The sequence below is a fragment of the Lepidothrix coronata genome, unplaced genomic scaffold (genome assembly GCF_001604755.1).
Source record: "Lepidothrix coronata isolate B3197 unplaced genomic scaffold, Lepidothrix_coronata-1.0 Scaffold144, whole genome shotgun sequence".
NCBI lineage: Eukaryota > Metazoa > Chordata > Aves > Passeriformes > Pipridae > Lepidothrix > Lepidothrix coronata.
Genome location: NW_016690324.1, coordinates 184230 through 206050, shown reverse-complemented (window position 1 = coordinate 206050; position 21821 = coordinate 184230). Strand labels below are relative to the sequence as shown.

Below are 21821 nucleotides of genomic sequence, written 5' to 3'. Positions count from 1 at the left end.
AAAAAATCCGAGAGCCACGTTGTGTTTTATTGAAGGTCACTACACGACGTCAAGCATAAGGCAACAGGCGCCTTGTCGGGGAGCGGGGACAGAGGCAGGGACGCACCGAGACACCTTTCCTACCGCCTACAGCACCTACGGGGAGGGGGGAAAACAACTCGCCGAGCTCATCAGGCCGCTCAGAACAGCGCAACTCAATGCACCTTGTGTTTGTAGTGAGAGGGGCCCAGGTTGTGTTGGCCTGCAGCAAACCCCAGGCCAGCACCAGGGGGACAATGGCCACCAGCCCCAGGCACAGCTCAAGCCCTGGGCCAGCCACCAGCTCGGCTTTTCCGTAGTCGTGTCACAAGTGTAGCAGCTGTCTTGGCTACTAAACAGGAGAAGTTGCGGCCAGAGGTGCAGTGCTTTGTTATCTGGACAGGTGAAGCCGCAGCAGGCACTAGTGCTATACATTAACTACTAACTACAAGTCTCAAACTCATGCTGTACATCTGTGTGTAACCTACACAAAGTTACAACTTGTAAACGTGATGCCTCACTGCTTTGAGACCTGCCCAGGATCGGGGCTGTGGGGTGGGAGTCCCTCCCACACACCACGGCAGGTTTCTTTTGCTAAGGGAGATGTTTTGGGTGCTGCACCACCACCTGTGGGGAGCAGACAGCTTCATCCTGCCTTCCCACGCACAGGATCTGCAGATCCAGGCTGGCAGAGCCATGGCATGAGCATCTGGAGTGACACAGCCATGGCTGGCTGGCACTCAAGCCTTTCCCAGCAGAGCAGCACATCAAAGCCCATCAGATACATTTAACTAAGGTCAATAACTGAAGTGGGAATGCTCTGCAGGAAGAGCCATCTCACCTGCCCGCATTAGCCACGCACTTTCTGGTTATGCAGTGTCCTGGATACACAGCTCTTAACCACCCATTTTAGTCTGGGCTGCAGCCAAATTACACACCAGCTAAGTGACCTTGTAGTACAGTGTGTGTAGTTAACAAATAAAGACTTTCCACCTTTACACCTCCCTCACACCCACCCTAACTGGAAAAACACAGAGGATGAACCCAAAAAACACCTTTGTGGGTTTACAATTACCAGAACTAATCTTAACTCTCCAGGTTTCACACCCTGATAACTATGATCCCTAACAACTTATGGAGCTGAAGACTGTCAGGCAGCCTCTCCAGAGCATTCCTGCCTCAGTCAAGAGATGCAGCAGCACTTGAATTCCCAGCTTGCAGTGTATCATGCTGCCACATCCACCTGAGGCCCAGCAGGCCGACAGCAGTTGCCAGTCAAATCCATGAACACTACAGTACACTATGTTTAAAGTTTAAAGGCAAACTCATCAACTCCTTTGTGAAAACAGATCTGCCACCTCAGCTAAGCAAGCTACATATGCCAGAGGGGTAGGGCTGTACATCCCAGTGCCCCACAGTTGAGGTATCCTACAAGGAAGCAGAAAACCAAAAGAAAACATTGTGCTGCTGCCAGTAACTTGCCAGTAATGCAGCAGACACAGCCACCTCTTAAAATGTTGGTTTGGGAAGGGCATACTTCTGGGTGAAAGAGAAGTTGTTCATCACAGAGCATGGAACATCAGGAAAAAATGGTATGGGTTCTTTTCTGTGGATAAATCCAAATTTAGCCAAAATTATCTGTCGATAGAGCCAAACTCAGCGCAAACCTGGAGAAAGCAACACCTTTCTCTGTGCTCTGACACGTGCTGCAAGTTAAACTAGCCTGTAGCAGTGAGGGGAAGAGGAGTGGTGGTTAGTGGGCACTACGACAAGGGGAGAGAGAACAAACCATCCCAAACCACAGCACCCTCAGCACCCTCCTTGCGGCCGGCCGGGGCCTGTGGCACACCCACACATCACAAAGGAGCTCTGGCAGAACCTTCCAGCAGGTGCTTTCTCAGTGTGCCAGTCCATCCTGCGCCAGCCGTCAGGGAGCAAGCGTTGGGAGCCTCTACGGGAGCACGGGGCCGAGGCTGAGCTCCACGTGGTGGGTGAGCCAGATGACCTCCGAGGAGTGATCGCCTTCCTCGTTGGGCCGGATGGGAGCAGTGAGGTTTCTGAACTCGTGCTTCATCTTGAAGCTCACGGTCACTTCGCCCTCTTCTTTCTGCGGGGTGACCTTGATGAAAACTCCCACCTTATTGGCTTTTCTGAAGGCAATAACGCTGCAAGGCGGAACAGAGAGGAACACTGGGTCAGCCAAGTTCTCAAACCATTGTTCAGAGAGGAACAATGCTCTGAGGGGGAACCAAAACACACTGAAGACAAAGAGGAGAGTGAGTTACTTAAGTGCCAAGTTTTTAAGGGAGATGATCCCCACAGGACAGACAACACTCACTCAGGGTCATCCTGGAAGTCTTGAGGCTCTGCCAGCTCATCATATTCTGCTGCAGCATCTTTGCCAGCCAGAATAAGCTCCTTGGGAGGAACAGATACCTGAAACAGAGCAGGGAGAGAAAGAGGCCTTTCAGCACTGATCACCAGCTACAGTGCAAGCAGGAGAGGGTCCTCCCCTTTTGAGGGCTGCTTAACTACAGTTTAACAGAAAAGTGATTCATCCTCAGCTTTTCTCTGCTCTAGGACCACTTTATTACCACCCTGCCAGTGAAATCATTAATTTCTCCCTTGGGTTCTGGATCTCAGTGAAGACACAATTTCAAAATACTTTATGAGCTGCTGTTTACATTGGTGACAGTCATTTAAGCTTCAAGGAAGGAAATGCAACACACTCAGCAGGGGTTGAATGACATATGGAAAGTGTGGCCTGTGGAAGGACAAATGGGAGTAGTAAGCCTTGGAAGAGGCTTGGGCTCACACAGCAGAAGGGTACAGTACCTTGGCAGTGCTGTTGATGTTGTCAGGGTCTCCCTCCTCACACTCCAGCAGTGTGACATGTGTGACGTTCTCCACAGGATTGGTCAGAGTCAGAAGGACTTGGCTCTCCTGAGGAGATTCAGGAATCGCAATTCAAGAAGCAATTGTGCTAAAATTCATTGTTATTGTTAGCACCTCCATCTTCCGTGACCAATCAACGCCTTCAAAAACTGCATCATATCCTCTCAAGGGATGGACAGCAACCACCCCCAGTCTGTAAGAAAGGCACCAATGCCATGCAACACTCTTCCTTAATATAAGAAATACGTATTTTTGGAATCTAGCCAAGATCTCAACTCCACACCTTTTATTCACCAGATATTGGCAAGTGCTTGTGAGGCCAGATGTCACACTGCACAGTAATCTACTGCTGCAGAGTGACAAGTACAGGCAGGGTTCCTCTGACCACTCCCCTAAACCCTGCACCCTCCAAACTGAGTGGAACCCTTAGGGAACAACATCACACGGTGTCACCTTCCAAAAAGATCCCACATTCATAGCTCCCAGCTGTGTCTCACCCTAAGACATTTCTGGAAAAGCTACTGACCTTCATGTAGCGCAGGTTGGGAATAGACATGATTCTCACTTCAGGGATGTAGTTACTACAAAAATAACAAAGCAAAGGACCATAAGGGACTGTGTTGCTGCCTTTAACTCGCCTCCTGAAGCAGAGGGAGGTATTAGAGCTATCAGAGCTTGGCTTACATTAAGAGGAAAAATAAAGTGCCCTGCTGCTGTACAAGCCTAATCCTACAGACCTCTGCTACTGTGTGGGGAAGGCACAGCATGCAGTGGTTTTGTCAAACTGCTGAAATCATTACTAGATCAGGAAGCAAACCTTTCACAGATAAGGTAACTATATTTTAAAAGGTGATTACACCATCCTAAGAGATGACACAATCCTATAAGAGGTCAAAGCAAGAGTACCAAAAAAAAAAAAAAAAACCAAATAGAAGGCATTAACTAAGCTGTTGTCCCCAGTCCCCACATCTTACTTACACAGCAACCAGCTGGATCTTGAATTTGATAGAGGTTGGATTGAATTCTGGTTTGCTCAGGTTATGTTCACATTTCTAGAGACAAAGATATTTTAGTCAGCACCAGAAGACAGTCTGCAGTCACACACTGAGGAATCAGAGCCACAGGCACCGTCCACCAGCACAGCATATATAAAAACTACCTCAGGTGCATGGAGCCATCACTGTGCTCACTTACTGATACTCCAAAAATGTCATATCCTGCACTACCAGTGCAATCTCGGAAACACAAGACTTGGAATTTGTCTTAAAAACACCTGGACACTGACTGCAGAAGGAAGAAGGCACAAATACCTGTAAGCCCTCAGACTTATGCTCCAGAATCCAATAAAAAAACCAAATAGCTGGAACTCCTGATCTCCTCAGAGGCTACTCTTCAAATACAGGATCACTCAATCACTTATTTCTGAGAAAATATTATGCATTTGCAAAGCACTCTGCATCTTAAATACTTATAAGAATATTGGTCTATTACTTTGGGAACTAGACAAATATCCCTGTATTACTGAGAAAACAAATCATGTAGTAAAAACCCTATAGTAAGTCAATAGCAGAACTTGGATTTAACTCTTTCCTGTCTTCACTTCCCAGCTCTCTGCTTTTATTCTCTTAAATACCTTCTTTCTGCCTCCACTCTATGGACATCTTCTGTATTCTGCACTGCCTCTCCCTAATATTTTCTTTGCTGATTTTGTCTTTAGAAACAGCAGAATTTTTTTATTTCTGACTGAACTGGCAGCCTTCTCCAACTCCTTGGCTAGGCAGAGCACTAGCACAAAACCATCTTTGTATATTTTTGTCCCCCTTTCACAATCTTCATCACACCAGAGATGTGACAGACTCCCTCACTTCCTAGTGCTGTTTTCAGTAATTTGGCTGAGAACATTCAACAACCAGAACCATCTGAGCAGTTTCTTTTAAAAGAGAAATACGCGGCCCATTTCCCACCACCCAAGTTCTGAGAGCCTGGAAAAGGCAGGTTTTTGTCCCGAGTTCCCTACCCGACAGCGCAGCGAGCGTTTGATCAGGAGGTGTTTGTGACGTGGGTAGAGCTGGGAAGCGCAGATGGGCTGGAAGTCAGGCTGCAGCAGACGCTGACGCAGAGTCGTCACTGGGAGCACCACAGAAAGCAAGACAAAGAAATGTCTCAGGTGCTGAAACTCGAGCTAGATTAGACTCTACATATGCACCTCGCACTGTGTGCAGACATGCCACCATCTCTAACAAATTTAATTTCACCTGCACCACATAATTCAGAAGCCACTGTCAACTGCCACTGTTTCTAGCAATGAATAGAAAGGCAAGCCCTGCATAAAGGGTTGTCCTGACCGGGCACAGTAACATGAGAGCAACATCAGTGCCAGCTCAGGAGAAACAAGGGACTCTGATCTCTCTTCAAAGCTGAGCTGGGATGGAAACAGAGTTTTGCAGTCATCTAGAACGTAGTTCTTTCCCCTGCAAGGGCAAATGAGTTTCACAGCTTTGTTACCCTCACAGCTGGGTGCTGCATGAGTACAATACACAGCTTAGCAAGGGGTTTGTGTAACTCAGACTCACACATAAAATTAATGACAACATAGTTCCCAAGGCAAGGAAGTCCCAGCAGCCAAAATCTCCCATGGGTTTCTCCCAGAAAATAGGCTCCTCACTGTTCCCAGTGCTTAAGAGGCAGTGAGCCACCTGGCAGCCTTTCCCTCACCATGGAAGTTGTTTTCTTCACCAGCATTAAATCCTCACAGTAAGGACAGTCTCATGGCAAAAGGAGACTAAGATGATCTACTCTTTCCCATAAAGCTTTCATTAATTAATTGATACTGGCAGACTTTGTAGGCCTGCAGACCTACCCAGAACATCTGCCCTACGTGGAGCCACCTCAGCTGGAAGCCCACATTGCTCCTGTACCTGCTGGTTTATCTTGCTTACTCCAAGTTTCACTGATCAATTTATGGTATTTGTGGATTAAATCATGAGTCAGGTAAACAACTGGCAAGCATACACAAGCTGTTCCAAGCTGATGTCAAAGCAATGTGCAATTGTTACTCAACAGTCCAGTTTTGGTTCCAGCTCCCCAGCAGCTCAGTTATTTCCTTAGTTCCTGCTATTATTTGAAAAAGGATGTCAGCTCTTTTCTCCATCCAAAAGTTGATGCTTCACACACACAGAAATTATGGTCAGCAAGAAAATAAAACAACCCTTCAGAGGCCTGAAGCATCTGGCTCTGAGCTTTCCACATACAACATGAAGCTGAAGTTGCATTCAAAATTACCATTTAAAAGGTCACACATTTCCCACAGTTTCAATCCCAGCATAAAAATTACCAGAAGCTTGGGTCATTAGGAACTTCATAGACAGGTTTGTAGGCACTGCTCATGTTATAAAATGTAAGGGCAAAAAGTGACAGTATACTAAGGTGTTACCTTCTGTCAGATTGATTGGTCTTGTATAGTAATCCTCAGGAAGAGGCTCCACTTCTTCCACTGCATCAGCTGGCTCAATCTTGATCTCCTTCTGGTCTTCTCCTTCTTTCAGGCTGAAGTAAAATAAGGGACAACTTGGTCATAAAATATGGCATGTGTGCTCTGACAGCAACCACAGTAACTGCATTCCAGCACAGAAGGCAGTGAGAGTGAGATTGTAAGACAACAACTGCACAAGGGTGTGAGCAGTCACTTGTTCCTATGGAGAGAAAGCAACACATCTGGCGCTGCTGCACAGAGATGCACGAGGACTTGATGTCTTTCCAACGCTCGAAAGAAGAAATCTGCTCTCACTGCTGCCTGATAATATGTCCATCATCTTTGTAAAGTTGCTGTACTGCTCTCTTGCCTACACCTCCAATCCTTCCCCAAAGGGTAACCCCAACCCTGAGACTCACGAGAGTCCAGCGAGGGCACTGATGGGCGCTCCGGGCCTCTGGCGCTGAAGCCTGGTTCCAAGGCCATATTTGTCCTACAAGGAAAGAAGGAACTGTCAGCTTCAGGTCTGCTTCCTACCAGGACAAAAACCCTGCTGCAAACTCATCCTTTGAGCTGCATGACAAGCATGGGGGGATAAGCAAAGGAAAGCAAAAGGAAAAGGTGTTCACTGCTTCCCAAGATACTTTCTTCTGCTTAAACTGTTATTAAGGAGAAAACAATTCCCACTGCACTGCAGACAGGGAAAGATGGATGTGTGTGGCTACTGCTTATAAAGCTTTTGCTCCTTACTTACATCACCAGCCTGCACTACTGACACATTTTCCCTGATCTTCTCTTCAGAGTAACTCCATGACAAGTAGTGTAGAATGAGAGCTCAGCTGCCAAAAGAACTGGGTTGACGTAGCTATGCATCCATCTGAAATGCTCTGTAGCACTACTAGAAGCAGCTGGAAGATTCAAACTCCTACAAGTCTCATTACCTACACGTGCCTCAGAAGGAGTAGCTGAGCTACTTCTCAGCTTTCTAGAGCTGAGCTGTACACAGGGTGCTTGGAGGCAGATATCTTCCTTGTGGGCAGGACTGAAAACCTGAATTCTCACGAAACGAGAAATGTGAGCATCAGCCTACTCTAGTGATTTTTCAAGGGTGAGATGACTCATGTTTGTGGTACTTGACTCAGCCAAGCTAGGTAAAGGACTGGTTTTCAAGTGTACATTACTTACTTAAAGACACTGCCCTGTTTCTAAACTAACAAAAAATAGTTTTGTTACAACTTTTACCCTCTTAACAAGTTAGCCTTCACCTATGTTTGTTCTAGGCACACCCAAGCCAGAGGCCCTGAGGCAGGGTGTACAGTCTGCTACTCCCCTTCAGTTGGTACCATGAGAGCTTTAACACCAGCAGAAACTGTGAAAAGACTTACCACTACGTGTATAGTGTGTTGCTGTGGAGAGCCCCCAAAATAGCAGCAGGTAGCAACGGAGACAAAAAATGCAGCCATAAGACACAAGCAAGGGCACAGAGCAAGCACAGTTAATCAAGAAGTAGCAAGCAAATGCAGTCACTCAGTTAAACAAAGTAAGCGTTTACCTGCCAGTTACAATAAACAAGTCATTCAAGCCACAACCAAGTCTTAAGGTTAATATCAGTCAAGATTTCATGCAGAGGAAGTGCCAGACAATGCTGATCTATCTGTCACTGAGCTGTGGAATGAACTGTCCTGAGAAAGAGCTGCCACTGGCATTGTGGCTGCAGCTGCACTGCATTTCACTGCTGGAGAACATATTCCTTGGTATGGCAAGAGTAAACCCTCCTGGCACTGACAGAGAGGACTATCAGAGAGAGAGGGGCAATGGGCGTAAAACTACTTGTCCCTAAAGAAGCCCTCATTTTCTTCATGTTGTCCTCAACTGAAAAAAGCTGGGCAGGCCTGCTGTGCTCCCAACTATCTAATTTTCCACGCTGAGGCTGCTGCCCATCACTTTTGCTGCTCTGAGGGGGCAGCACACCCAGCTCACCGAAAAGGCCAGGGGCACGTAGTTTCGGCGTCGCACCAGCTTCTTCCGGTCCCGCTCGATCTTCTCCTTCTGAGCCAACTGCTGGTAGTACTCAACCAGTTTGTTAATCTGCAGGGATGGAAAGGAACAGGCACCCAGTGTAAGGGGAGCAACGTGGGGTCAGCTGCAGTGTTTGCTTGTGAAGTAGCTGGGGTCGCTGCTACTTGTTTCACTCAGTTCTCACTACCTGCTGTATTGCGAAGGATACACTTAAAGAAGTCTGTGTGTCTTAACATGTCTTTAAGACATGTCACCCGGTCTGGGTGACAAACTGACCCTCCCTTGGGAATGATGTGTGTTGGAGAGCAGTTTCCCCAGTTCTCACTTTGCAATTCAGCAACTGAGACTTCATTCATGGATTTGCCGTGACCAGACAGAGTAATGTCATGTGGCCAAAATCCAGCAATCTGGATTAGTGGAGCAAACAGCATCTTTAGCATCTTTTCCCCCCTCCCCGAGGCTGGTCACATTTACAGTGGAGCCCTAATGAGTGACAGGGAAGGGTGTTAAAGGTGCAGCTGTGTTTTCCAGATCCTAGACACACTCTTGATTGGAAAACAGCTTTTTCTCACATACATACTCAGCATATTCACCGGTGGTGTTTTAACAGCACTATTAGATAGGATGTTTTCAGCTGAGTTTCTTCTCAAAAGGAGATTTTATACTGCGATATCCTCAGGGGAGCCTCTAAGAGGCCTTCCCTCCATTGAATTCAGTCAAGGTGGAGATTAGGAACTGGAACTGGTATCTGAAGGATTATATAGATGCAGAAAAAGTGATTGAGAGGGCCTAACACCGTCTAACAGCTCTTTCTGGCTGATCCATCTCAGCCCAAGCACGGCCTTCCTGCTCACTCACCCTCTGTGTGTGAGGATTCTCCGGCTCCTGCCAACCACCACTCGCTGCAGGAGGAAACAGAAAAAACAAAGTCCACGGGAGATTTCCAGACTCCATCACACCTCACACTCAACTATCTCAGCGTTACTCATAAAATATGACATTGCCTGTTTTTGCTACACTTACCACTGCAATTCTTTAAGCTCATGCCTGTACAAATATCCACCTCTTAAAGCTTTTCATGGGCAGTTTTGGGCTGAAGGAGCTTTGACAGCTTTCATATTGTGTTTTTAAACAAGTGCTGTTTGAGAGACACTCAGGACAGCAGCTAGGAGTCATTTTACCAGCAGGTACATGACTTTATGTGTGTGTCTTGCTACTGGCTGCCACTGTCTCTGCATTTCCAGCTCCCAGTCTTCAGTTACATCAACACTGGAAGTCAGAGAATCTGCTTGGCCTACTCAGCCCCGTTTCTGGAGCCTGACAGATATTTTCTGTTCATCTTACATACCAAAAATAGATGAAAGCTTTGTGCTATTGTGAAGAGAAAAAACAAATACAGACACTGACTAGCAACTCCAGAATAAGTCAAGGTGCACAAAAGTGATGGAAAATAAATTACATGTTTATGCTGTCAGACTGAGTAGCTTCAAAGGCTCTGAGAGCACACAAACAAGACCTCGGCTGTGGGGAGAGAGCACTAACACAGCCCCTCATTTGATAGTTTTCTCACTTGTCAGGTAACAAGAACATGGAAGTGGGTCACACATCCCACTAACTCAGCTCAGCTCTTCAGAGGAGACTTCAGCAACAAACCACTTTCCTGTGAATTTCTAACTGACTCCAACCCTAGGCAGATCCTAAACCTACAATACAGTCAGGAGCTAATGTGATTATTTGTTACCTTCAAAACACAAACTGGGCTCCTGCTGTAACTCAGTTCTCGGTTTCTGACTGTCCCTTACCTACAGACTTGTCTGCCATCCCGACATCCCGGGAAGTCCAGCGGCAGAACCCACAGGCCAGGTAATAGGCTTTCTTCATGGTGGTCTTGGCCGGGTCGTCGGGGAGCGGGGCGGGGATGCTCGTGGCGCGGGTGGAGAGGGTGTGCATGCAGCAGGGGCAGTCAAAGCAGTTGGCACACCTGCAGACAACCACACAGTGCTCTGAGAAGGCTCCCAGGCTGAGGGAAAAGCTCTCAACAACCAGATCAACATTAAACCAACCGACCTTTTCCTCGAGGGAAAAAGGTCACCAGAGCCATCGGGGGAACAGGAGGGGTTCAGAGCCAACTTCAGAACGGCAACAGTGAGAAACACCGAGGGATAATAAAAACCTCTTTGTATTATGAAACAAGTCATCACAAAAAAAATGAAAAAAATCCATGAACAGCAGCTGATAGATCATGGCAATGATCTATCATTCCCCAAAACAGACTCAATGGTAAAAAGCACAGATGTAATTTTTGGAGAGTTTCAGACAGACACATCAGGTACTGACTAAGGAAGGAGTTGTTTAAAATAGGGAGCCTTGATGAAAATAAAAGCAAAAGCAACCTTACCTATTCTTTTTCAGCTTGGCTTCAGCTGAAGGCATGTTTTCCAGGCAGCTGGGGCAGTAGTGGGAGTCCACCTGAAGGAGAAGGCAGTCACATCACACGTGTTACCTGGCACATCAGACAGCACATGGCACCTGCCACATGATTCAACAGGGATTCGTGTCTGGCAATCGCTGCTGCAGCCAGGGAAGGCTTGAGGCATTTTATGGTATTCAAAATCTTAGCCTGTTTCAGCCTGATTTTGTTCTTTAATAACATGAATCAGAAGGTGTCTTAAATCAGAATGGATTAAATTACTCCACCTTGTAAGTGAGAAAAGGTCAGCCTTTAGCAGCTACCGGAATTTCATTCTGCAGTTTGAACCACAGGTTTTAACATGTTATTTTCTACTTACACCTACATTTATTCTGTCCTTGCCATTGCACTGCTCAGATTTATGTACAATTCAGAACGCTTTTCATCTGTCTGCTGTCACATCAAATTTTGTCAATTAAAACAACAGCAGCAAGACTGGGGGCCCCTTCTTGAAGAGAAATTTAAATTGATTATTAAATGTGGACATGCACAATGACTACACTCCTCACACCACAGTAAATCCATTACAGATGCAGCCTGGTGACAAATCTACTGTTCAGAGGCCTCAACCTTTCCTTAAAGACTCCTCTTCTGAGATCAGGGCTGCACAGTCATTCTTTCAAGGCTTTCCAAATCTATCACAGTTTCTTAGTTCAACCAGGCTTCCACAAAATCAATTCTACCGGTTTGACTCTGATAGTTTGTGAAGCCACAAACCCTCCACAGCAGAAATCACACTGTAAAATAATGTGGAGAGGTGTGCGTGGGGGGGTCCCTGCCCCTCCCCGGCCGGGCCCGATGGGGATGTGTGTGAGAGGGGGGGTCTTGACCCTCCCGGCGGGGCCCCGTAGAGGGGTAGGGAGGCCCCGGTGCCCCAGACCAGTCCCACAAAGGTTTTGGGGGGCCCTCGTTGCCTCAGACTGGTCTCACAGTGGTTTTGGGGGGTCCCCGCTCCCCTCGACCGAGGCTGAGGGGGGGCACCTCCCTCACGAGGGGGAGCCGCCCCTGTGCGCTGGCCTCGGCCAATCACAGCCCGAGCTTCGCCGACGGAGAGGCGGCACAGCCAATCCAAAGCGAAGCACCGCCCCACCCATCACCCACGGCCAATCGTCGCACCCCATGCAGCGTTGCGCCCACCCCCTAGAAGAGCCACCGACCAATAGGAAGGCAGAAAGCGAGTGAGCGGCGGGAGAGCCACCCAATCGGTACCCGCTCTGCGCGCATCGTCCCGCCCGGTCCCGCCCGGTCCCGCCCGGTGCGCGGGCGCGGCGCTGCCGGGACGCCGTTACCTCATGCGAGACGCACTCGAGCGAGCGGAGCTCGCTGCAGTAGCGGCAGAAGTACAGCTGCGGCAGCGGTGCCCGCAGCTCCTTCTCGCCGCGCACCAGGTACAGCACCCGCTCCGACTGCAGCAGCGACGCCATCTTGAGAGCGGGCGGGCTCCGCCGCGCCGCCGACGCCTGACGTCAGCGCGCCTCAGCGTGACGTCAGCGCGCCGCCCTGGCCACGTGCCCGGCTGGGCGGGGCGTCCCGGGGGGACCCCGGTGCAGGGACATCCTGGGGACCGGGGGCCTCCAAACCCCGGCCAGGAACAGAGGTGGGGCAGCCACAGCTCCTCCTGGCACAGGGCAACCTGTGCCAGCCCCCTGCCACCCTCATAGCCAAGAATTCCTTCTCAATATTCCATCTAATCCTACCCTTTGACAGTGGGAAGCCGTTCCCCCTTTTCTCGTCCCTCCGTCCCTGGTCCAAAGTCCCTCTCCAGCTCTCTTGGGGCCCCTTTAGGCACTGGAAGGGGCTCTAAGGTCTTTCCAGAGCCTTCTGTTCTCCAGGTGAACAGCCTGTCTCCAGGGCAAAGGGGCTCCAGCCCATGGAGCATCTTTGTGGCCACCTCTGAACTCACTCCAGCAGCTCCACATCCTTCCTATGCTGGGGCCCCCAGAGCTGGATGCAGTGCTGAATATTCCACACCCAAAAGGTGGTTTCTCTTCAGTCTCATGGCCACTAAGACGGGGTCCTGACAAGAACAAACATTCCCATGTCATGGGATCAACAGGAAAGTGTGAAGTATGTGGATGCTGTGCTGTGTGGGCAGAGCTTCCATCAGCAAACTACCCCCAGTTTGCTCTTGGATACCCCGACTGAGCACCAGTCACAGCCTGGACTGTGGCATGGATCCCTCATTCCCACCCCTGTGCTCATCCCTGCACAGCACCTGGAGTCAGTCCCTGCCCTCTGCCCACCACTGGCAGCTCCGGAGGAAATCCCTGTCCATGAGGATCTGCCACAGCTCGAGATAAAAACCCCACGTGCTCATTATCCGACAGCAGCAGCTGGAGTGGAGCACTGCTGGGAAGGCAGGGAGGAGGCTCCCTGCCTGTGCCGTTGGCCCGGGAAGGTGCCTGCAGGCCAGGGGGGTCTGAGAGCATGTGGGTAGGGTGTTTCCACCACTGGGAATCCAGCAGGTTTCCCTGGGAAAAAGCAGGAGTGAAGGATGCAGTGCATAGGTCCCACTGTGTGTGACACTGAGCTGGTGTCCCAGCAGGAAAATCAGAGCATCCCACATCTGCTTTCGCCATTCTGCATCACGGATGGAGCGGAATGTTCCAGTGGGCAGTGGAAACGCTGTTCTCTGTCTCTGTAAATCACCCTGACCGGATCTCTGGGGAGCGCCTCCCCCGGGCCTCGGGGGCAGGTGAGACCTGTGAGCCCTGCTGTGGCAGGAGCAGGACGGGGCAGGGGAGAATCCTTTGTTAAGTGCTAAGAAGTTAAATGTTCCCACGGTGCCGACCTGACACCTTCGGGTTCGGCTCCAGATGGTCTCCCCCGGTGGGACCCCGTCCTGGCTGGGATGAGGTGGAATGTGACCTTGCTTTAGCCTGGTGAGAAAAAAAAAAGTCCTGACTGGCCTCCCCTCCCTTCTCCTTCCTTTCTTCCTTCCCCTTCCCCTTGCCCTTCCCTGCCGCCCCGCGCGGGCCGGGCGGGGCCAGGAGGAGTCTTCCTCCCCCGACGGGATCCGCAGCTGCCGTCGCTTCTCGCCGGAGCCGGAGCCCGAGTCGGAGCCGAGCAGCGCCGCAGGTAAGGGGATGCGGGCAGGTAGGATGGGCAGGGCATGCAGGGGGCAGGCAGGGCAGGTAGGAGAGGCAGGGCATCGGCAGGGCAAGTAGGACGGGCAGGGCACAGGCAGGACAGGCAGGGCACAGGCAGCTGACGCCTCTTCCCCACGGCATTCTGTCCCCCACCCCCAGGGTGCAGGAGCGGGACGGGGGCGCAGCCGCGGTCCCTGTGGAGGGGGGTCTCCGCTCTCCGACCCCTCCGCCCCATTGAGCTGTTAACTCCGTAACTCAGCACGGAGTACAGGTGTGGGGGACACACACAGAGGAGGCTCCCCAGTAGGGAGGGGGGCTCTGGCTGACCTGACCCCACCATTTCCCCACGCGATGACCCACCGGTGAGTGACCAGCAGGATGCCCTGTTATGGCTTTGCTTTATCAGCTCCTTTAACAACGGTAGCAATTAATAGGGAAGTTTTTCCCTAGGCTTTCATCCAGTGCTTTCAAAGCACGGTGTAAATCCTGGGGCTAATCGAAGGAGCCTTTACCAAAGGCTCTCAGAGGAGCCCAAGGTGAAAGCTGGACCACAGCTTGGAGAGAGCAGCAGGTTGTTCAGAGCAGCGCAGGGGTTCTGGCTGTGGGAGGGATGGAGGGGGCTGCCCCATCACCCCCCTGCCTCTCCCTTGCAGGATGGACCTCCCGGAACTCACAGGTCCTGCCGCCCTTCCCAAGCACATCCTGGACGTCTGGGTCATCGTCTTGATCATCCTGGCCACCATCCTGGTGATGACGGCGCTGGTGCTCTGCCCGGCCACTGCCGTCATCATCTACCGCGTGCGAACTCACCCCACACGCAACGGCATCGTGTGAGGTGTGGGCACTGGGGCACGGCCGGGCAGGGGGCTGCGGCCATGGGACCCTGTGCCAGGGACCCCGCGGAGCCCAATGGGGCACCCTGAGAGCTGGAGAGACGGGCTGGAGCCGGGGTTGGCCAGCACTCGGATGCCTGCCCCTGTGCTGGCACTGTGCTCTCGCTGGGTGAACCCACTGCCTCCTGTTGCCCACCGAGCTCACAGGGACCACAGGGGAGGTGGCAGCACAGGCAGCAGCGGGAGAGCAAAGCGGATGACTTTGTGGATGTGTCCAGCTAGAAACAACTTGCTGCCATGAGGCAGGAAGGCTAGTCTTGCCTTCACTGGTGATCCCATCTCCTTCCAGGCAAGCAGCAAGGAGTGGAAATGCCCGACAAAATTATTTCTTCTTTGGAGTCCCAGCTTTCAAGGTGTTTGGAAAAAAGGGTCAAAGCAAGATGGATGTGGCTTCTGGTTGCAAGTTTGAAGGCTTGGCTGAAAGCATCGGTGACAGAGCCCGTCCTGGCTGCACAGCAGACGTGCAGCTGGCACTGGCTTCTCCTCTATCCATTATCTGCTGAAATTGTAGGAAAATCTTATGGGGCTCTTGGTTCCTCTGGGTCTTGCAGGGCAGAGGAGTGTATGCAGCTCCTGCCAGCCTGTCTGCCTGCATGCTGGCTGTGCTCCCCGCTCCCGATAGCGAGAGCCCTCACTGTTCACCCAACACACCGGCCCCACTGGGGGGGTCTGTGCACCTCTCACCTGGGCAGGTAAAGTGGGAGGAGCAGGTTTGTGCCCAGTCAGTGGCAGGGGATCATGTAAGTTCTTGCATTGCTCTTTGTTATGAAATAAATGGACTTTAACCTACACATGAGCATGTCGTGTGGCTCTGTTCACACTACGGGTGGTGTCTGGGTGCCCGTGCACAGGATTTGAGATACTTTGCAGCCTCTCCAGAAGCCCTCTTTGTGCTCCTGCACAGAGACCTCCTGCACTGTTTTGGCTCATGGTGCTGGGGTTCTGTCTGGCCATGGAGCCTGGAGGCCGCAGCCCTATGCAGGGCACACTGCCAGCCCAGCCCCACGCTCTGGGAGGGCAAACTTCAATTGGGCAATGGTTGTCAGACAGCAGGAAGGATCCCTCAGGACTTTCTGACAGCGGTGATGGCTGCTTTCCTCCCACTCTGGTGACCAGCATCGCTTCCCCCACACCAGCCTCGTGCCGGGGTCAGTGGGGCAGGAGCAGTCCTGGGGCTGAAACGGTGTCCTGGTGACTCATGGCAGGAGAGGTCTCAAGTAACAGGATGAGTCAGGGGTGTGGGGAAACACTACAGTGATGCTGGTGGGAATTGTTCAAATCCCATTTTGTCTGCTGGAAAGAGCAACCAGCCCTGCAGTGTTCAAATCCTGTCTCATCTTGTGTGGCTTGATCCTTGGCAGCTGGCATCTGATTTGGGTTGGGGCTAGAGGGGCAGGCGATTCCCGGGGAAGTAGGACCTTGGGCAAACACCTCCCACCCCAGGAAGGGAGCCCAGCACAGACCCCTGTGAACAGAGGAAATGCCTGCGCTGCAGCCACGGGCTGTGGTTGTGCCGGGAGGAAAGGGATGCGTATTCTTTGCCCAGCCCAGAAACAAATTTCTGTTTCCAGCTGTTGACTCTCCCCTTCCTTCTCAAGTTGCAGAATTTGAGGCAAATAACCAGAGTTATTTTCCTGTTGTTCCTCCTCTCTCCCTCCTGTGCTGGCACGGTGCGGCAGCAGCTGGAAGACATTACGGATATGCAGGGTGGGAACAGCCCCAGCTCTGCTTCCCACCCCCCCCACCATGCCCCACCCCAGCATTGCTTCCCTAGGGACACTGTGGGGATGGCCAGCGGCATCTGGCACCAGGAACGTGAGCTGAGCAGCTTCCCTATGAGAGGAATAGGGAAGAAGCCACAAACATTGGAATGCTTTGAGAAGGAAGCCTGGTTCAGAGCAAAACACAAGGGAAAGCATGAAACACCTCCCCCCCCCCCTTCCCCCCCGTCCATGTAACCATGCCCGGTGCCTGCTCCCACCTCCATGTGCCCCTTGGAGCAGCCGAGGGATGTGAGAGGTTTCCTTTCATGGTATGAGTTTTCTGGAAAGTTTCAAGTCCGCGGCAAACATTTCCAGGAAAGGCCTTGGAAAGAGGGGTTTGCCTGTAACAACAACAAACACGAAGTGAAATGGCAGCTGGGGGAAAGCAGGGAGAAGCCAGGACATTTTTTAAATGAAGATAGGGGAGAATGGATATAGACTGAATTTCCAACACATTTGAGTTCTGTTCAGGCACTTCAGTTGCCTGAACAGTGCTGGAGCTCAGAGGCAGTGTTTATGTGGTGTTTTGCCAAGGAAAAAAGCCTTTTCCTGCCTTTTTAGAAGCAGACACTGTGGCAAGCAGGCACGATGCAGGCACTGAGGTGATTCAGCACCCACTGGGATACTTTCCTAGAGGTGCTGGAGTGTGGCAGGAGCTGGCTGCTGGCTCATGGGGGCTGCTGCTGGGGGACGAGGATGGGGCAACCCTGGCAGGGAGCAGGGGATGGGGGATTTTGGCTCTCACCTTGCCTTTGGACAGTCCCCCTTTGCGGTGGGAAGGGGGGGGAAATTGAGTCAGTGGCATTTCTGCAGGGGGACAAATCTTACCCTGGAAGAGGAAGGGATGGCAATGGAGAGAGGGCAGCGACCAGGCCAAAGCCTGGGGGGCTGCGAGGGCACTCAGGGAGGGGGGTCCTTACTCCAAAAGGTGCTGGGCACCATGCCCAGCAGGGAGGCTGCCACGGAACCAGGGTGGTGTGTGGGAGCACATGGGCTGGGGCAGAGTGGCGAGGGCTGGGCGAGCTGCGGGCTGGCAGCGTGTGGAGGCCTCGTGCCCAAAGATCTGGGGCCTCTCGCCTGGCAGAGCTTGTTCTGCTTTTGCCTGCCATTGCACACCTAGAACAAAAGTTCAGAGGCTGCCCTGGGACTGATGCCATGTCAGGCTGCCAAAGGGAAGCTGCACTGCTGCAAGCCAGGGCAGTGCTGCCTGCTGCTGCTCAAGCTCACCACCACCACCCTGGCACACTGCTGGCCTGTCACTCTACATGGCAGAAACTGCTTGTCAGTTCTGGGACAAGTTCAGCCAGCAGCAGTACATGGTCCCCACCCCTGCTTTCACGCTTTCTGTGCTCAGCTGTGGCCCTGCAGCCTGGCACGAGGTCTCTGTAGCCCCTGGCACGCAGCTCAGGGACAGCCAGGGAGGCTGGTGGCAGCAGCAGTGTGGTGGCCACGGGGCTGGAAGTGCCTGGCCTCTCGCCCCAAACTCCTGCCAAACATCTGCAGCAGGCGGGGGCTGGCTCCTGCCCAGCTCTGGTGGAAAAACAACCAGGGAAGGAGGTTCGTGTGAGGGTCAGCCCAGCCAGCGAGCCTGCCACTGGGGGTGGGGGACCCCAGTCCTGCAGGGTAGAGTGACACACTGCCCTCAGAGGGTGTTGCTGGAGCCCCCGGCACTCTCAGCTCTGCCATGCAGCCTGGGCATGGCAAGGCAGAGCATGGTGGGGACACTGGGTGACATACCCAGGCTGCCGTGGAAGCTCAGTGACAGAGAGGGTGTCCATCGGCTGTGGCTCATTAAGTACTCCTCCATCCCCCACCTCCACCAAGGATGATTTGGCACCAGCACCCAAGGAGAGGGAACTTGAAGAGGTCCCTTATTTTTATTTTGATTTCAGGAAAACTCAGTTCTGAAGTAGCTCAGCCTTTCCCTGTGCATGGCAGGGATCAGGGACACATGGAAGGAACACAACCACACGGTGCCACCACTGCACAAGCCACACTGCTCCCCCAGCCACCAAGTCCTTATTAACCAGGAGAAAGCCACCAAAGCCCTATGCAGGCAATTAGGGGACATAACTAGAAGTGGGTGGCTGTTCCCATGGTGGGAGCTAGTGGAGCAGGGAGCACAGCCCCGAGCAGCTCCTCGGGGAGGAGCAGCTCTGTCCCAGGAGGTGGTTCAAGCCTTGGTCAGGCTCAGCAGTGTGAGCTGGCTGGGGAGCAGGGCACTGTGCCAGGCTCACACTGGTCCCTGTGGGCTCCAGGATGCAGAGAGGTGCAAGCAGTGTGTTGGCCAGGAGCTGCAGCCCCATGGCCCTGTGGCCCCAAATCTACCCAGAGCCTGGGAAGTGGCTGGGGAGGGTCAAACCCCTAATAGTGGCTCTTACAAGTTCCCCGGTTTTGGCAAAGAGCTGCCTCACTCCCCCACATTCATGAGGGTCAACTGGAGCATCCCTGTGGCCAGCCTGGCTGTTGGCACCTTGTAATGGGCTCTAGGCAATCTTCAGGCAGCAGTTGAGCACCTTGGGGGGTTTTCTGAACCTGGGGAAACACTCCAAACCCCATGCCAGGGCAGGGCTAAGGCACTTCTCCAGTAGCAGTGCAGGTTTAAAGGTTTTGGGAATGCTGCCAGTGGCGGAGGGACCCACAGCTGCCCTGCTCCACAGGTTCCCTGGGTGCCTGAAGGATGCACCCAGCTCCCAGCCCTCCCATATCATCTGAGGCTGCATTTGGAGCCAGACAATATCAGGCTTTCCAAGGACATAGTGTTTCTTCCGGTGAAAAACATGGATTGGGAGATTGCTCCCAGCCTCCTCTTAACCCATGTCCTCGCTCCCCTTCCCTGGTGGCATCTCCAGCAGCTGGCTTGCTGACACTATCATGGCAGGGCTGGCCCTGCTTTCTTGTAAAGCCAAACCTCCTACTGGCACTCCTGGTCCCCCCAGGGCTCACCCACTGCCACCCCATCCTGCCCTGCATCCTAGACCAGTCCCCACCCCAAACCGCAGTTTCCTATCCAGTTAATTCTCCCATCAAATGGTTTTGTTGGGGGATTTCAAGGAATTTACACCTCACCAGGGATATTTTCCTTGGAGACAGCCCAGGGTAAACGTTTGCATTCCTTGCCTATGCAAACAGGACCCTGGAAACTCCTGCCCCTGGGGACACCAAGGGCTAAGGGACAGTGGTGCCCTGCCCTTGACCGCAGCAGGGTCAGCGTGGAGCCACAGCCCCCGAGCCCCAGAACAGCCCCCCCCAGGAGGAACCTTCCTCCAGGGCTGCTTCCAACAATACTCTAATTTACTGGGCACCAGGGAGAGAAGCAGGATCAACTTTCCCCAGCTCTGCTGTTGCAACCGCTGGGGGACACTCCCCCCCCCGACCCCCAGCCCGACCACCCCGGGATGCTGCTGGGGGTGTTTAGTCCCTGCTCCTCGGGTGCCAGCACCGCACTGGGGGGGAAATGTCACCTTGGCTGGGTGCCCTGCGCAGGATGGGGCACCTCTTCGCTGCGACACTTCTCTCCCCCCCGCGCTCCCTCTGCCCCCCTGGCCCCTCTCCATCTCCCAGCCCCTCTCTCCCCCCACTCCCCGTCCCCCGGCACTTCCCCTCCCAACCTGCGGATTTATCTCGGCTCGGATAACTTGTTGCATAAACCCTCTGCACATGCCGCTGCCCCGTGTTCCCGTGGGTGCCCCCGGTCCCTGCCAGGCCGTGGTGCCACCCCCGGGCAGTGTCCGTCCGTGTGTCCGTGTGTCCGTCCCAGAGCCCACACGGTTAACGCGGCCCCGGCCCGGCCCCCCCCGGCCATTGGCTCCCCCGCCGCAGCCCCGCAGCTATTTCTTGGCCGCCGGGCTCGGAGGTGACAGCAGGCGACAGCAGCGCTGGTCCCCGCCGCTGGCCCCGGGCTGTCAGGGGGGTGCCAGCACCCCTCACCCTGCGCCCCACCATGGGGGGCTGCTCCCGCAGCGCCTGGATTTTGCCCCTTTTCTTGGCTGGGCTCGTCCAGCCGGGGTGGAGTGAGCAAAGGGAGAAGGTAAGAGGCGGGGGGGCACCCCCACGGGGCCTGTGAGGGGGGTGACGGGGGGCTGTGTGACACCCTGGGGACCCGCCTGTCCCCAAGGCTCTCTGCAGGGCTCCCCGGGGCAGGAGTGGGGCACGGTGGCCCTATGACACCCCCTCCTCCGACCTCCCCAGGGGAAGACCATGGGGATTTTCTTCCATGCACATCATCCAGGGGGTTCCCCTGTTTTTGGAGGGTGTGGAAGCCCCCGTGTCCCTACAGCCCAGCGGGCAGGGGACAGGGGTGACTGTCACCCCCCCAGCCAGGCTCTCCACCCTGCCCGCTGGGACCCCACAGCCCCACGGAGCCTTCACTCCCCGGGCACAGCCCCTGTGACTTCACCTCCTGCCAGCTCCCAAAATAGCCCCTCTGTGCACTTGGCTGTGCCTCAGTTCCCTGGTGGGGGACAGGAGATGGGCTCCCCCGAGTTAACCCCTGTGGCCCACATGCAGGGGCTGCTCCAGCCCCGCCCTTTCCAGTGCCACCCTGATCCCCCTGCACTGCCCCTGCTCCCCAGAGGCGTGGGGAGGTGCTGGGTCCTGCTCACTCGCCCACGGCCCAGGAGACTGGGGCTGGCCTCACTGTTTTCCAGCCTCTCCCCTTCCTGCTTCTTCCTGGCCAGTAAACATTCTCCCAGCTGGAGCTGGGCCCGCTGCCCGGGCTTGCACATGTGTGAACACATGTGTGCATCTGCATGAGCAAGCCAGCCTGTCCCATCACTGTGACCTTGGCATGCTGGAGCCTGGCTGCTGCCAGCAGTATTTGGGACAGGGGACAGACACAACGCTGGCAGCTGCACTCACAGCCAGTGCCAGGGCTGGGCCTGCTGCTCTGGTGCCTGTGGGGATGGGGTGGCAGGCAGCCCCCCAGCCTGCTCCCATGGGATGCTCCTTGCCCCACAGGTGGATTGCTACAACTCCGTGAACGACACCATCTACAACTATGGGGCCATGACCATCGATGGGGATGAGTTCATCCCCTTTGAGAGGTACAGGGGGAAGATGGTGCTCTTCGTCAATGTGGCCACGTACTGAGGCCTGACCCTGCAGTATGTTGGTAAGAGCCCTGCAGGGCACACACACCTCGGGGTCAGGGCAGGCAGCCCAGGAGCAGGTGGTGTTACCCAGGGGTGCAGCCTTTGGCAC

At 53.4% G+C, this 21821-nt stretch overlaps 3 protein-coding genes across 7 annotated transcripts in view; 2 read left to right on the top strand and 1 right to left on the bottom strand.

Annotated features, from left to right (window-relative positions):
• Positions 1–6: 6 nt before the first annotated feature.
• Positions 7–12334, bottom strand: DCTN4 (dynactin subunit 4). Of its 4 annotated transcripts, none has more exons than XM_017827984.1 (14): positions 12164–12334; positions 10803–10873; positions 10207–10385; positions 9263–9306; positions 8366–8473; positions 7771–7791; positions 6805–6878; positions 6347–6459; positions 4931–5040; positions 3892–3965; positions 3440–3494; positions 2854–2961; positions 2357–2454; positions 7–2183 (listed from the first exon to the last, which is right to left on the bottom strand). In XM_017827984.1, the coding sequence occupies exons 1-14, from the start codon at positions 12296–12298 to the stop codon at positions 1970–1972; spliced, it is 1404 nt and encodes a 467-aa protein (XP_017683473.1). In that variant the 5' UTR covers positions 12299–12334; the 3' UTR covers positions 7–1969. The 4 variants fall into 4 exon arrangements, with proteins under 4 accessions (XP_017683473.1, XP_017683476.1, XP_017683475.1 ...); XM_017827987.1 differs by lacking the exon at positions 12164–12334 and adding an exon at positions 11194–11895; XM_017827986.1 differs by lacking the exon at positions 12164–12334 and adding an exon at positions 11200–11895.
• Positions 12335–13874: 1540 nt separating this feature from the next.
• On the top strand, positions 13875–15647 carry SMIM3 (small integral membrane protein 3). The gene is made up of 3 exons (XM_017827854.1): positions 13875–13952; positions 14617–14798; positions 15146–15647. The coding sequence occupies exon 2, from the start codon at positions 14618–14620 to the stop codon at positions 14795–14797; it is 180 nt and encodes a 59-aa protein (XP_017683343.1). The 5' UTR covers positions 13875–13952; position 14617; the 3' UTR covers position 14798; positions 15146–15647.
• Positions 15648–20466: 4819 nt separating this feature from the next.
• GPX3 (glutathione peroxidase 3) overlaps positions 20467–21821 on the top strand; it is an 8084-nt gene continuing 6729 nt past the window's right edge. For both annotated transcript variants that reach the window (XM_017827973.1, XM_017827971.1), the window contains exons 1-2: positions 20467–20649; positions 21579–21732. In XM_017827973.1, coding sequence (XP_017683462.1) covers positions 20563–20649; positions 21579–21732 — 241 coding nt within the window. In that variant the 5' untranslated portion in view covers positions 20467–20562. The remainder of the gene's footprint in view (positions 20650–21578; positions 21733–21821) is intronic.